This window comes from Gossypium hirsutum, chromosome D08 (genome assembly GCF_007990345.1).
Source record: "Gossypium hirsutum isolate 1008001.06 chromosome D08, Gossypium_hirsutum_v2.1, whole genome shotgun sequence".
In the NCBI taxonomy this organism is placed as follows: domain Eukaryota; kingdom Viridiplantae; phylum Streptophyta; class Magnoliopsida; order Malvales; family Malvaceae; genus Gossypium; species Gossypium hirsutum.
Genome location: NC_053444.1, coordinates 62,394,761 through 62,410,546, shown reverse-complemented (window position 1 = coordinate 62,410,546; position 15,786 = coordinate 62,394,761). Strand labels below are relative to the sequence as shown.

Below are 15,786 nucleotides of genomic sequence, written 5' to 3'. Positions count from 1 at the left end.
GCCCCTTAAAATTTTATGAAATTATATATCAGTATATTGATAAAATTTCACTTTGTCATTCCAAACAATTATGATTCATCTTTGATCCCCTAAAATATTTTTCTAACTTCGCCCCTACATTAAATCCACACATATGCTGAGATTCCTCATTACCATTAAGTGATTATAGAGATCAAATAAAGCGGTGCAATGCGGTGTATTTAACTTATTTTTTGTCTCACCCTACAATATCTAATCTCATCGCCACTACTATTTTTATACTAACCGTACATAAACGCACCATTCATTTAAACCAACCCTAAATCTAAATACTAAAAAAGGTTGCAACATTCATGTACACTCAAAAATATTGTGCTCTTCAAGAAAGTGAAAAAAAAATGGTAATATCCCTCATGTGAGCCGCCCGATTGGTCGGTCTTCAATGATCTAAATTGCAAGGCTTGAAAAGCATCAAAAGCTTTTGATTATTAAGCAAACCTAAGATTCAAGTTTTTTTCTTATACCATTTTTTAGGAAAAAAAATACTTGGAATCTTTTACTTTTATAAAATAAAAAAATTATATTTAATTTATATATTTTTTCTAGACTTTTCAATATTTTATAATCATATTAAGTCTCGATTAAATTTAAAATAGACCTTAAATCGAACTAATATTTTTTTTAATATTATTGTTTATCCGCAAAAATTCAACTCCAAATTTTACTTGAGAGATTTCGAGTTCCATATTTTAACTACTAATAAATGTAAATATATATTTAATGAAAGTTAGTATTGGAATAACATTTTGGACAACCAAATACCAACCTGTACGAAGTATGAACCATACCTACCACTGGCTCTATTTGCTGCCAGCGTATTAATAGATAGAAAAAATATATGTAATTTTTATTAGTAAAAATTATACAATAATATTATCAACATAGGTATATTTAGGAAATAAACTTTAAAAGCCTAATTTTTAAAAAATGATAAATATTAATATGAGGGTATTTTTTTTAAATATATAAAAATACATTTTTTATATTTTATATGGATTTTATAAAAAATAATTTAAATAATCTCATTATAGTCCCATTATTTTCTTAATTTATTTTATAAATATAATTTTTTTGAATAATCTCATTATAGGTTCGGATTATATTTGCTCTTTTTGACACAATGCCTAGAACTACTCATAGCCCTCCCTCAACTGATAAATAAAAGGATAATACGCTTCAACGAACTCCAACCCATATCCTCTTGCAATGATAACAATGTTTATGTCAATCGAATTAAGATTCAATTGACATAAATATAATTATTTTTACGCTCAATGAATGTGTAATAATTTAATTTACAATTATACTCTATACTTCAATTTTGTTGTCCCATTAATTAGTCAAAATTATGAGTTGATAAAAAGTCAGCCCATTTGTCATATTATTTTATTTTTTAAAATCAGGCCGAGGTTTGGATAGGATTTTGATCCAAGCTAATAACCTAGAGGTAGTTCATACATTCCAGATGAGAACTTCGAATACTTTGACGTCAGTTCTAGTTAGGTAGATTTAACAGTTGCTAAAGAATAACGAACATTGAGTGGTAACACTTGCTCCTAGAGAGCCTAATCAGGTTGCAGATCGGATTACCAAAATATTACAAAGTGATTCGGAGGGTGTCAACATGTTAGCAGAAGCCACTTTCAATTTAATTGAAGACTTTGATAATGATAAGTCTAAAGGCATGTTTGAACTAATCAGTGTAGTTTAGTTCTCTAAACTTTGTTTTTATTTACAAAAAAAATCAGTTTTAAATTATTAAAAAAAATAAAAACTCATAAAAATAAGATATTTCTATTTTGAAATGATAAGTGCTTTAATCTATTTTTGGGTACAAAATAATTATCCAGATATATTCTAAATTGATGGGCAGATCAACTTTTTTTTTTCTTGAACTATTTAAATAATTACATAACAATTATTTTTTTTAATAACTCGTGAAACAAGAGGGCCAGCTTTGTCCTTTTCCTATTATATTTTACCAAATAAAATGCGTGATTTAGAATGAAGATAGCAACATCTCGTTAATACGGCGTCGTTCGCGAGGCCTGCTGCGACTGAGACCACTTTATTAATAATTCAATAATAATGCTCAATTTGATTGAGACTTCTAAAAAATATTGGGATTTTTATTTTTATTTTTGTTTACTATATAATATTGAGAGAATATTTTTATTTTTATTTTTTGTTTACTATAAAAATAATTACCATTAGAATAAATTATTACACGCATTAAACTGAACAATAATATAAATCAATTTTTAAATTTTTCTTTGAAAATAGATAGATGTAGATGCTAAGTTGACATGTAGTTGAATGTCCAAATCATTCTCTTGACAATCAAATTTTAAATACATAATTTAAAAATATAATTAATTGTAAGTTTATAAAATTATAAAAAATAATTATTAGGAATTTAATTTTACCTTTTTATATTTCGAGCAATTTGGATATAATTATTTTAAAATAAATTCGATAATGTTAAAAATCAATTTAAGCATAAATATAAAATGTTTCTATTTAAAAACAGGATAAATTTCAAAACTATACATGAACTATGATTTAATATGCAATTTTATATATGAAATTTTGATTTGATCCACTTCTTGTAAATTATTAACGCAATTATTGATATAATAAATTTATCTATTTATTTCTTTAAATGTGTGTGATTAAATCAAAATTAAAGTTTCAAGTATATATTTGAATCATAATTAAAATTTCACGTGTATAATTGCACTAAAATAAAGTTCATGTATACAGTTACACATTAAATCAAAGTTTATGTATAATTTTAAGATTTATCCCAACATAATATTAAAATTAAAATATATTTCAAGAAAAGAGTTCAACACGTATCAAATATTAACTCATTAAGGGATTTTGTTTTAAATGTAAGATGTAGATTTGCAAAATCTTATTCATTATGAGGGGATTTTATAGGATTGTATTTAGAGGCCATATTTAAAGAGAAAAAGTGGTGAATTTTAGTCTAGTTGGTATTATCTTATCAATGCAGGAAGATATAAGTTCAAGTGTTATATATAATTCTAAGCATTATATATATATGACAATTTTCTATTTTAAAATTACAATAAAAATATATCATTTTCATACATAACTGAATAATTAATTTAATAATAATTTTAACTGAATAACTTGAAACTCAAATTTTAACCAACACCGAAGGGCAAAAGATGCAAGTTAAATTGTCAACACCATTATAAATTTTTGGTTAAATTTGAGTTCAGTAGAATGTCGATTTTTGTTATATGTCTACTAAGTATTATTTTATTTCAAAATGTCATACCAACAAATTTAATAGAAGAGTTTAATTAGCGACTTTAACAATTAGACTTTAATTTTAAAATTTAAAAAGTCCAAGGGACTAAAATCCTAAAAGTAAAAGTAAGGAGACTAAATTACAAATGAATAAATAGTATAGAGACTTGGAGCATATTTTAACCATGAAAATTTTATACAGTCAATCATTTCTATAACAGCTCTCCACTATAACAACATTTCGCTATAATAGCCAAGTTTCTATTTTATGTTTTATTTTAACATTCCATAATAACTTTTCACTTATAATAATAACATCCATAGTTACGAATCACATTCTTTATTAAATTAGTTCTTTATAACAACACATGATCTAAATTTTTAAGTAATTTTATAGTTATTTCATATAAGCAAAGCCTGTTAATTATCATTTGTCGAATGAAAATGATCTTAATTAAAATATTATTTCAATAAAATAATTAAATTTCATGTGAATAAATATATCAATAATATTTTATTAACTGAAAACAATCTTCAATGAGTGAAATTAAATATATCAATTTAAGAAACTATTATGTTCCTAATTAAATATTCTACTATAAATTCGGAACATCATAAACTTATAAATTGATTACTTGAATTTAGTAACTCATTGTAAAATAATTATTTTAATTTCATAACTCATATTGATTAATTGAATTTATTAGATTTATGAACTTTATAAAAACAAATTTGGTGAATTTCAACGGTCTAACCTATAAATAATTCTTTTAAAATACAATCAAGGTAAATTAATCATGTTTTTTTTTCAAAAAAAAAAACAATACAATAGGAAATTATATTAAACTATCATGAGCTAGAAAAAAGAGCCATTAGCCCTGTCAACATGTAAAAGTGTTTCGAGTTTTGCAAGAATGTTTTCAAAAACTTGCACTTCAGTAGACAAATGAGAAGCCATCTTGACAATGCAGTCAGCCACTTGATTTCTCTCCTTTGAGATGTGTTTGATATTTCATTGATATGTAGACGCTAGCATCTAATAAATCCTTCTCACCAAAGTCGAAGTGGGCTCCACCAATTGCCTGTCTTGGAAAATATTGGTAATCTTTAGATTATTTGTATAAATCAATGCCTTGTTAAAACCCTTTCTTTTGAGACGAACTAGTCCATCGAGAGCACCCTAAAGTTTTACATCGAAAATTGAATAATATCCTAAATAATGATTAAACCCAAAAAAGAATGTAAAATAAAATATGCATAAAAATAATAATGCAAGCCTCTATTATATGCCTTTGATTTGATTCCCACTTTATTTATTTTCTGAACATAATTCTCACTTTCTTTATTTGATGAAAATTCATGATATAAATTCTATGGTAAACTTACAACGATTATCTCTATATAACAACACACAGTTATAAGTGTATAACGATCACCTCTCTATAACAGGAAAAATCTGAGCAGATAAATATAACTGTTATAGAAAGGGTTAACTATATTTTTTGCACTATTATTAATATTAATTATTAATTTCCTTAATAATTAATTCTTAGTGATGGAAAGGTATACTACACATAGTTATGTAGAAAAAAAATTGAAGTTGTCTCTTTTGAGTCCTTTTTATTGAAAGTTTAAACTTTTAATTTAAAATAATTATATATAGCTTGCTATCAAATGAATTAATTAAATTTTTATGAAATTAAGTTTAAAAATATAAGGAACAAATATATTTAGTATTTTTTTAATTTAATAAGATTTTAGAAGTGTTTATGGGTGAGTTCAGAAATAATTCGTAATTTTTTATTCTATTGCTTACTTTAAAATAATATCAAAAATTATTTTTTAAAATAATTTATTACTTAAAATTTAAAGTTTTTATTAAAATTTTAAAAAAAATAATATTAATTATATTAATAATTCATTAAATATAATAATGGATATCCAACCAACTAAATAAGGGAAAAAAGAAAAGAAAAGAAAGCCACGTGTTGCACTTTAAGCTAACCATTCTATAGTAAAGCAATTTATTCTGTTTTTATATATGTTATAGATTTGAATATTTTTTTTGTTTATAAGAAAATTATTATTTTTCAATAACCAAAAAGAATCATAAATATTAGCACATGAAATAGAGGATGCCAAATGAAAATTAAAGTTAATAACAATAATTTTTCTTTTTTTAAAAAAGTTTTTTTTTGGTTATTGAAAAATAATAAACAAGAATTCTTTCCTCTTCCCATCTTGTCCTCATTTTCCCTTTTCCATGAGGTTAAATTATAAAAAAAAATCACTTAATTTATTTCATTCTAAATATTTTCTTCCTCTTCATTCAAATAATTAGTTTAATTAAATATACTAAATTTCCAAAATAAATAATTTCTAATATAAAAAAAAAGTAGAACGAGATAGACCACGATTGAGGATAACTTTGTAATTTAGTTAAACGATGGCAATTTTGTAGTTTTTTTTTATCTCAAGGGCCAAATTTCAAACCCTTCCCTATAAATACATACGTGATGCACTCCATTCTTTTCTATCCACCCTTTTTGATTTCTCTCTTTAAAGAAAATACTCTCTCATTCGCTCTCTCTCTCTCTCTCTCTTTTTTTCTTGTTTCCTTTTCATTTGAAAAGCCAGATTCCGGCCACTGTTAAAATTTTTTTATTTAACTTTTTTTTTGTTTTTTTTTTAACTTTTTTACTCTTCGCCATTTTTTCCGCCTGTTATTACCCTAATAACTCTTTTTTTTAAATAAAAAATAAAATACGGGGTTATTTTTATAATTTTATTCCGTCTTTTAGTTATAGTAGTTTTTCTTTTCTGACGTGGCATGTACCATAAAAGGCGGAATCATGAATACCAAAACGATGCGTTTACCGCCCCGTCGGGTTTCCATGCCCAACAACAAACGAAAAGAGAGAGACGATTTTGACATCAAACGGTTAAACCCTCCACCACTCACAAAGTTACCCAAGCCGGCTGTTTCCTTAGCCGGCTACGAAAAAGCCGCTTCCCAGCCGGGTCTCTCCAACCAGCTCCTGGCTGGATACCTGGCCCACGAGTTCCTCACTCACGGGACGCTGTTCGGCCAAACGTGGGACCTGGCTCGACCGCAACAAACTTCGGCCGAATCCAGAAAGCGAATCGGAGAAGACTCGGCTCCGAACCAGAGATCCGACGCCGAGCCGAAGCCAAGGGAGGAGAAGCGTCAAAGGTACGTCGAAGTGGCGAGTTTGCTGAAGACAGATGGGGCCCACATACCGGGCATCGTCAACCCGACCCAACTCGCCCGTTTCTTACAGATGTGAACTGTTTCCTTACACGTGGAGACACCTCATTGGCCACAGTTTTCTTTTAATTTTTCGCTGTATTTTATTTTCTTTTCTCCATATTTCAACTGAAGTTGTCTCTGTGGAGTACGTAGCCATAGCTCAATAGTTTAGTTGGTTTTTTTTGTTTTTGCTTTTTAAATTTGAATGTATGCATGAGAGATGCATGCATTCATGCATGTACATCTGATGTTGTTAGTGTATGATCTGAATGAATAATGCGCAATGAATTTCCGAAATTTTTTTTTCCATTTTCGATTACGTTAAAAAGTTAAATTCTCATGCATGCACATTTTGTTTCCTTTTATTTAAAAAAAAAACGCTGGTTTTTAATTCCTTTCCCTGTAGGCACATAAATGTAAATAAGAATTGTTGAGCGATTCCACTCGTTCGATAGAAGTCTTTCGTTGGGTAATCGGATAAACCCCCAACAATGGTAAGTATTATCTCCGGATCGTGTCGGGTTTTGTCTAGTAAGGGGAGGGAGGTGAGTGTTTTCGCCTTTGGGGTTTGAACTCGTGAACTATGACCTTGAAGTCACCACATAGTCGTAAGATCTTTGTCCACTGAAACACCAGTTGAGTGGTAAAAGAACTTGGGGAAGTGCCTTGTGGCAATGGGTTGTATGTGGATGCACACCCACCCATCATTTGGGAAGGTTAAGGTCTCTGCCTGTCCCCTCAACCACCCAACATTTTCGATCTTGATGGTGTTTGAATCCCTTACCTATGACATATAATTTCTCCACTGAATCACCGATCGAGTGGCCAAAAACTTATTATATCAGTGAACTATTTTATTAAAGAAGACAATTGAATGGGCCCATAATGAAATTGAGGATATTTGAGTCAACCTGGTTTCAGTTTTTTGAGTTTTATTTATTTATTTATTTTGGAATGTAAACAACAGAAGGCTAAGAGTTTTTAATTTTGTAAAAAATATTATTTTAAAGGTGTTGATATTGGAATTAATGGGATTGACTTTGTAAGGATGTATAAGTAGGTATGATAAACGTTGTTTTCATAGCTTATTAAATAAGTTTGATTTCTTTGACAATTTTTTTTCCATACCGAATCACATTGTTGACAAATTAGTTACTTACATTGGCCAAAAAAGCCCTTCTCAAAATGTAATTAAAAAATTATGTTGACGGTTAAAATAAATTAACCAATTAATTAAATGATGACATGTGACAGCTTGTGGTTTAATCTAATATATTTTTCAAAAAATTTTATTAAAATTAATCTAAACTATTAAAATTATAAAAATTTAAAAATATTATAAAATATAATAAATCTAATAAATTTTAAAAAAATTAAATTAAAAAAAGTTATTTAAAAAAAGTATTAGAATTCTTAAAAATAATAAAAATTTGTAAAAAAATATTAAAATTGATATAAACTTATAAAAATTATAAAGAAATCATAAAAACTTGAATCGGATCAGTTAGCCCGAAATTGATAAGGGTATCGATCTGGAAAAAGCCATTAGGCTAATTGATTTGAAAAACGGGCTATGGAACCGATTTCTCAGATCAACTATCCGGTTCTCAGGTCAATTAATCTAATAGCTTCCTTCGGACCAATAGCCTTGCCAATTCCAATTTAGTCGACCCAACCAAATGATCCAGTCCAATTCAAGTTTTTATGATTTTTTTATAATTTTTATAAGTTTATATCATTTTTTATACTTTTAATAATTTTTATAGAATTTTAATATGTTTTTATAAAACTTTAAATATATTTTATTAATTTTTTAAATTCTTTTAGAATTTATTAAAATTTATTTTTATAATATTTATAATATTTTTTATAAGTTTACATTAATTTTCATATGTTTTAATAATTTTAATATTCGATAATTTTATGATTTTTATAATCTTTTATGACTTTTTAATCATTTTTATGAGCAAAATATTAGATTAAACCAGAAGCTACCACATGTCACCATCTGATTGGTCTATCAATTTATTTTAATGGTCAACGTGGTCAATGACAAAAATTGTTAACGGTGAGACTTAATTGATTATTTTAATTAACAGTAAGGACTTAATTGGGTGAGAATTTAATATAGGGCCTTAATTGGTCTTTTTTTTACATTTTCTTAGAGGTTTTTTTGACGCCTATTATTTATTAGTGAGACCTTAAATGATTTTATATATTTCCTATAACTTTTTATACGTTTAATATTTTGATAAATTCAACGGTCATATGTCATATTTGACATAAATTAAAAATTTCTAACGATTTATTTTATGTAAAAAAAAACTTTCAAATGTCAAATATATATTAATATAGACAAGATTTTAGATCGATATGATTGAGTTATTAAATTAATTAAAAAATTTACATGCATGATAAGTACAAATATTTTGACAAATCCAATAGTTGGACTGTTAAAATATTAAATATATAAAAATTTACAAAAGGGCGCAAAACCATTTAAGTTTTACACTCCCGTAAATGGTTCGTTCCATTATTTATTTTTACATTTGTCAAATATTGAAAATACACATCATATTTTTGTTTGTGTGCGTTTGGTTTTAGGAAATAAGGGCCCTTTCATTTTCATTTTCTTGAAAATGGAAAACAACGAAGAAAAAATTGATGGATAAAGTCGATCGATACTATTAGTATTTAAGTGAATTTTAATTTCTTTTTGACATATCTAATTAATGATTTAATAACTTTTAGGATATAGGAAGTTTACTGCCGTTCAAATTTAAGATTTAATCTTTACATTTTAAATTAACATAATTTAATTTTATTATTTTTATAATATCATTTATCAATTCGTTTTAATAGTTAGCATTATTGATCAAAATTTCAACACACACAAAATCGATCTCAACATGATAAATTAGAAATGGTGTTTTTTTTCTTCTTCTAAATTCATGCCATCATTTAACCGAAATAATTAATAAAATTAATAAAATTATAAAAGTAAAATATAAAATTATATCAAACTATCCATTTTTGTAATTAAACGTCCACAACTTTATATTCGTGATGTTCATGTTCTTAAGAGCGTTACTTTTTTAAAAGTCAATTCTGTTTCGAATGTTGATACTTTTTTTATTCATGACGTTGATGTTTTTACTGGCCTTATTTCCTAAAGTCCATCTTTTTTCTTTGATCCAATGTTCCGAATTTTGGTGATTCCTTTCTTTTGACTGTAAAAATTTGTTAAAATTTCCATGCCAAAGATGAACTTGCATCTATTTTCTCGTTTACACTCTGGATTTTTTTTCAAGATTTGATGATATGACCGATGTTCTTGGAACATGATTAGATGGGTCGGTCGGATCAATTGGACCGAGAATCAATTGATATATCGATCCGATTGAATCAGAAATCACTGGAAAATAGGCAAAAAAAAGCTAGGATAAAAACTTTAAAATTTTAATTAATTATTTTTTTATGGTTGGTTTAATAGTTGAACTGATTGAATTGAGAATATCGAATCGGTTCAACTATTAACTTAATTATTATAATATTATATGTGACGCTTAAAAATTGTACCACGTTATCATTTGAAAATTTATATAAAAATTTTAATTTTCGAGTGATGATTATCAAACTATTTTTATTTTTCAAGAATCAAAATAAATTTAATTATCTAAATGTGAATAAAAAATTACGGTTAATTCCGAGCCAAAACGTATATTTTATATATAAAAAGAAAAACAATAGGCCAAACGCAATTAAAGCTAAAGGAAATCACCTCAAGAAGTAAATGACAGATATTTCCAATTTTTATAAAGCTCATTGTTTTCTTCCTCTAACTCGGCTGAGTAGACTCAGTGACTCACCCTATAACAATGTTATGGAATTCAGATTGCAGAACTGAGTTTTAATTTCCAAGTTTCAAACAAGTTGTTCCGATGGATTGTTTTATCATACAAGGTTTTCCCAAGGTGGGAAAGAAGAAAAAGAATCCAATATAAAAAAAAGGTGTAATCTCCTCTTGGTTTCCGCTAAAGCAAACAATATATATATATAAGTTTCTCTTGTACCTTCTTCCCCATCTACAAAACCCGAACCATCTCTAGGTTCGGACCCAAACTCCGACCCGGAATCCAAATCCTGGATCTGGTTCCGCTTGGTTGTTCCACTAACGGCGCCGTCTTTCGTCTTTTTCCGACGACTGCTTTTCTTCGGCAGGTCTTCCGAGTTCGACTCAGTGGTTTCACTCGGATCTTTGGGTGCTTTTTTAGGCTTGCTAACAGTATCTGAAGAAGAGTTCTTCGATGGCTTCTTCGAGTGTTTAGGTTTATCTCGTTTCTCCTTTGTATCTTCCACCCTGGATTTCACGTTCGTCGATGAACTGCGTTTTGATGATTTGGGTTGTTCGGGCATATCTGACAATGAAGAACTTTGGGTACTTTGTGAATTTTTATCTCGTTTTTCCTTTAATGGAGGATCTGTTCCGTTTGCAGATGAAGTGCGCCTAGATGATTTGGGTTGCTCTGGTTTATCTGTTGTTGATGATGAGGTTTGGATTTGTGAGATATTGTCACGTTTTTCTTTTAATGAAGAATCTCCGGTGCCGTTTACATTTGTAGATGAACTTCGCTTTGATGATTTACCCACTTCTGGTTTATCTGTCAAAAAACAAAAAACAATAGTGGGTTAATTCAACGAACATCCTTAAATTATTGCCATTCTAAGTGAATCCCAAAGGATCAATCACGTCCTTTCCTAGATCTAATTGTCAATTTAGGACTGAATTTCAATCTAACGTGAAGTGTGTTTAAAACATCTAAATCAAATTACAAGCACGAGTACCTTCTTGGGTCTAGGTGTAGAGGCTTGGGTCTTTTGATTAAACGGTAGAATTGCAATTTTAGTCCTTTTCAATATTAACACTTCAATTTAATTGTTGTTAACTTCTTTGTTAAAGGGAAAAACTACATTTTTGGTCCATATTGGATGTTAAATTTTCAATCTAAGCCATTTTAATGCAGAACTTTTAGATTTGGCCCCTCCCAAACTTTTTAATCTTTTTGGTTCTCCATCATACAATTCTTGGCTTCGACTCTACTTGGATTTGACATGTTAAAACAACTATTAATAAAAATTTAGGAAGGTTATTTTTTAAAAGTGTCAAATCTAAGTTGTTCTATGCATTAAGTATACATGCATTTACGGTCTGATTTCACGTTTTAAATATGCTATGCATCAAATTTAGCTAGCATTTAACATTTAATCTAATGTTTAGATCGATGAAAAGGACTTGAGAACTTAATTGAAACATTTTGAAGTTTTTTTATCAACTAAAATTTTGGATTATAGTTTGAGGACGTCTGATACAATTAACCCAGAACCAATATATGGTATACCTTGTGAGACAGATTTGGCACCTTCTCCTCCATTAGCTAAATTAGGTGCTCCTGGTGCTGCTGATTTAAACTCATTCATCTGCATTTTATATGAATCATGTTTGCACTTTCACAATTTCCTTTTTTGTTATAATCATAATAAAAGAAACTTTCGAGTAAACTACACTACTCTCTCAAATATTAGTGAGTTTCCTTTTTGTTCATCCAATTATTAAAAAGTCACTTTACTATAAGTAAATTTCTTTTTTGGTCATCAAACTATGAAAAGTTACAAAATGATCACTCAACTATTCAATTTTGCCTTTTTGGTCATTAGCTTACTAACAGTGGCAGCTCTTAAAATCGGCATAATACCAACTTTAACCCTCAATATTTATAAACTATATCAATTTAATCTTGATTCTAAAAAAATCAACCCTCAACATTTATACATTGTGTAATTTGGTCTTTTTCTTTTTGCAACTTTACTGTTCTTTATGAATTTGAGGGTTAATTTAAATGAATGAGAAAAGATGAAACTTATTATCTTGGATTTTTGGGTGTTTCTATTTTTTTGGGTACATTTGCAATCAAATTTAGTAGATAAAATTGTTTCTTCTTTTTTTAGCTTTTTAGGTGAAATGGTTGCAAAGAAAGGCAAAACTACAAAAAGGCTAAATTACACAATGTATAAATGTTAAGGGTTAAAGTTGTTATTATGGCAATTTTAAAAGTTGCCACCATTTGCAAGCTAGTAATAAAAAAAGACAAAATTGAATAGTTGGGTGACCATTTTGTAACGATTCGTAGTTGGGTGATCAAAAAAGAAATTCACTAATAGTTACATGATAATTTTTAACTTTTCATAATTGGGTGACAAAAAAAATACTAATAGTTAGATGAGTATTTATGTAATTTACTCTATAAAAGTTATATCAATAATCATACAATGCTTTATTAGTAAAGTGGCCCCTAAACCATACCCGAATTTTCAAATTAATTGTTAAACTTTTTTTAGTCAAAGTGGGTATTTTACTTTGGATGCAATATTAACCAATAAAAATACGACATGTGGAACATTTTATTGAATATAACACACTTTGGGTACGATGAGACTAAAGTTATTGTTTAAGTATCGCTTCTGACTAGAGACAAAAATTTTAAGGACCAATCCACAAATTAAGATATAATTTACGGGTCAATTTATAATAAAGTCATAGTAGTGGTAGTTATATAGTATTACCCAGCTGGGTGCATTAGAATTTACAGATGGGCCATCAGCTCCTATATGAGCTACATGCTTTACATCTGTTGGCAAACCAATCTGCATTTCAGGCTGTTGATCTTCATCATCTGCAACATTAAATTTTGCCCTTTTTTTTTGTTATTATTAAGCAAATAAAAAAACAGCTCAGTAATATTTTTAGTTACTCAATTAGAAAAGTTATAAAATAATTATTTAATTATTCAAAAAAATTTTTAGTCACCAATCATTAAATTAATAATAAAAAATTAATTTGGTAGCTTTTAAAATTGATATAATATCAACTTTAATCCTTAACATTTATACATTAAATCAATTTAAATTTATTCTAACAAATTTAGCCCTCAATATTTACATAATTTTTCTTTGTGATATTGAGAGTTAATTTTAAAAGAATAAGAAAAGATAAAAACTATTATCTTGAAAATTTTTTTTATGTTTTCATTTTTGGGATATTTTCGATCAATTTTAGCTGATAATTTTTTTTAACTTTTTATGTGAAAGGATATAAAAAAATAAAACTACAAAAAGACCAAATTACATAATGTGTAAATGTTGAGGGTTAAATTATTTTAAAATAAAGATTAAATTGAAATAATATCTAAATTTTAAGGGTTGAAGTTGTTACATAATCTTAAAAATTTTAAATAGTGAAATAACCATTTTGTAATATTTGACATAGTTAGGTGACTATTAATATAATTTATCTAAATGGATTAAAGAATAAGAAGTGTGACAAGCAAAAGGAATAGCATACCAAATATTTGAGAAATGTATCTAAGGCCTTTTAACAGGCCCTTCATCTTGTTGTTTGCTGCCATTTTGGCTTTAAGGTCTAAAACTAAAGCACCTACCTTTAAATCTGAAACCCCAAAAAAGAAAAGAAAAAAAAAACCAAACTTTCTTAGCATCCAAACATTTATTTTCTCTGAGAACTGAACTTTTTTCCCAGCTAGTTTTTTTTTTTTGGGGGGTGGGGGGGATGATGAAATATCTCACCTTCAAAGAGAACAAATTTTTGTTTGAATATTGTAGAAATTGCATTAATTAACTCATGCATGCAACATATGGAAAAAAAAGAAAAGGACAATATTTTTTTTAAAGTTTAACTATTCATTTTTCAATAAGAAAAACAAAAGAATTTCTAAATTCAAAGAAAGAAAAAAAAACTGTTGTTTTCTTGCTGGAGATGGGAAAAAGAAAAAAAAAGTGAAAATTATGGGAAAATTTATAAAAAAACAAAAAAAATTAAAATTAAAAAAAAGGGACAAATTGGACTGTTTTTGACAAATGTTTCTGTGAGTGGGGGTGTGGTGAGAAGAAAAAGGTAAAGAATTAGGACAGAAAATTTTGTTGTTAAGCAAAACTTGCGTTAATTCAGTGGTATTTCATGGTTTCATAGTTTAAAAAAGACTAGTCAATCTTAAACCAAAAGGAAATCGAAATTAGGTAATGGTTTTTTTTATTTTCTTTAAAAAATACTAAATTTAGGAAGGTTTTTTTTTTAAATTGTTTTATTTTAGTTTGATAATTTAGATTATTCAGGGTTTTTTTTCATAAATAAAATATGTATAAAATCTAAGAGTGGGTATAAATACTATGAAAGTTTTTGTATTAAAAGTCGGATTACATTTTATTTCATTTATTCAAAAAATAACAAATTAGTTCATTTATGTTACAGCAAAGAACAAACTGGTAATTTCAGTTAAAAATTTCATCCATCTGTATTCTTAAAAGCTAACTTAGCTGACAAAATAATCAAACAATAACATGTGATGTTCTACGTATACATTATACTGATATACAAAAACCCTTTTAACAGTATGAATAGATGAAACTTTTAACAAAATGATCAATTTACTCTTTAATCTAACGTACAATGAATAGTTTGCTCATTTTTTAAGTAAATGAGGCAAAATACAATCTAACTCACAATCCTTTTACCCTAAGAGTTTTATTTAGCAATTGTGACAATTATTGGGTTAGCATACCATCTATGTTTTTTTTTTCTTTTTCTAAAATCAATTCTAGATTTTAAATTGAATCATAAATTTTAAATTTTTTTATTTGAGTCCTTAAAATATTAGCCTTTATATTAGTTTAGACATCATTTCTAACATGAAGTACTAGTTTGAACTTAAAATGGAGTATGTTTAAAGCATGTGAATCAAATTACAAACATTTATGTACCTTCTGTATTGATAATTGAATCTAATTTGTAAAAAAAAAAAAAAACAGAATATCATATTAGAGTTCTTTTTTGTTTATATTAGATCTACATTATTCATATAATAAAATACTTAAGTGAGTTAGTGTCATCAATCAACTGAGTCTTAATTTAGTTGAAAAATTATTAAAAAACCATTATTTTTAGGGTAAAGTACATCTAAAGTTATTAAACTATTAGTAAGTTTATATTTTGATTACTCAACTTCAAAAAGTTATAAAATGATTACTGTACTATTCGAAAGTTTTTATTTAAGTTACTGAGTTGTTAAGGTTTTTTTTAATCCATCTAGTGAGCTCCAAGTTGCGATTCGACAATTGGTACG

General features: G+C 27.3%; 2 protein-coding genes across 2 annotated transcripts; one reads left to right on the top strand and one right to left on the bottom strand.

Moving 5' to 3' along the window:
* Nucleotides 1-5,859: 5,859 nt before the first annotated feature.
* Nucleotides 5,860-6,889, top strand: LOC121219934 (uncharacterized). The gene has a single exon (XM_041098716.1). It carries the CDS (start codon nt 6,174-6,176, stop codon nt 6,627-6,629), a length of 456 nt encoding a protein of 151 aa, XP_040954650.1. The 5' UTR covers nt 5,860-6,173; the 3' UTR covers nt 6,630-6,889.
* Nucleotides 6,890-9,879: 2,990 nt separating this feature from the next.
* LOC121220374 (CRIB domain-containing protein RIC7) lies at nt 9,880-14,055 on the bottom strand. Its single transcript, XM_041100070.1, has 5 exons — nt 13,992-14,055; nt 13,214-13,323; nt 11,992-12,070; nt 10,666-11,253; nt 9,880-10,007 (listed from the first exon to the last, which is right to left on the bottom strand). The coding sequence occupies exons 1-5, from the start codon at nt 14,053-14,055 to the stop codon at nt 9,880-9,882; spliced, it is 969 nt and encodes a 322-aa protein (XP_040956004.1).
* Between the last annotated feature and the right edge of the window lie 1,731 nt (nt 14,056-15,786).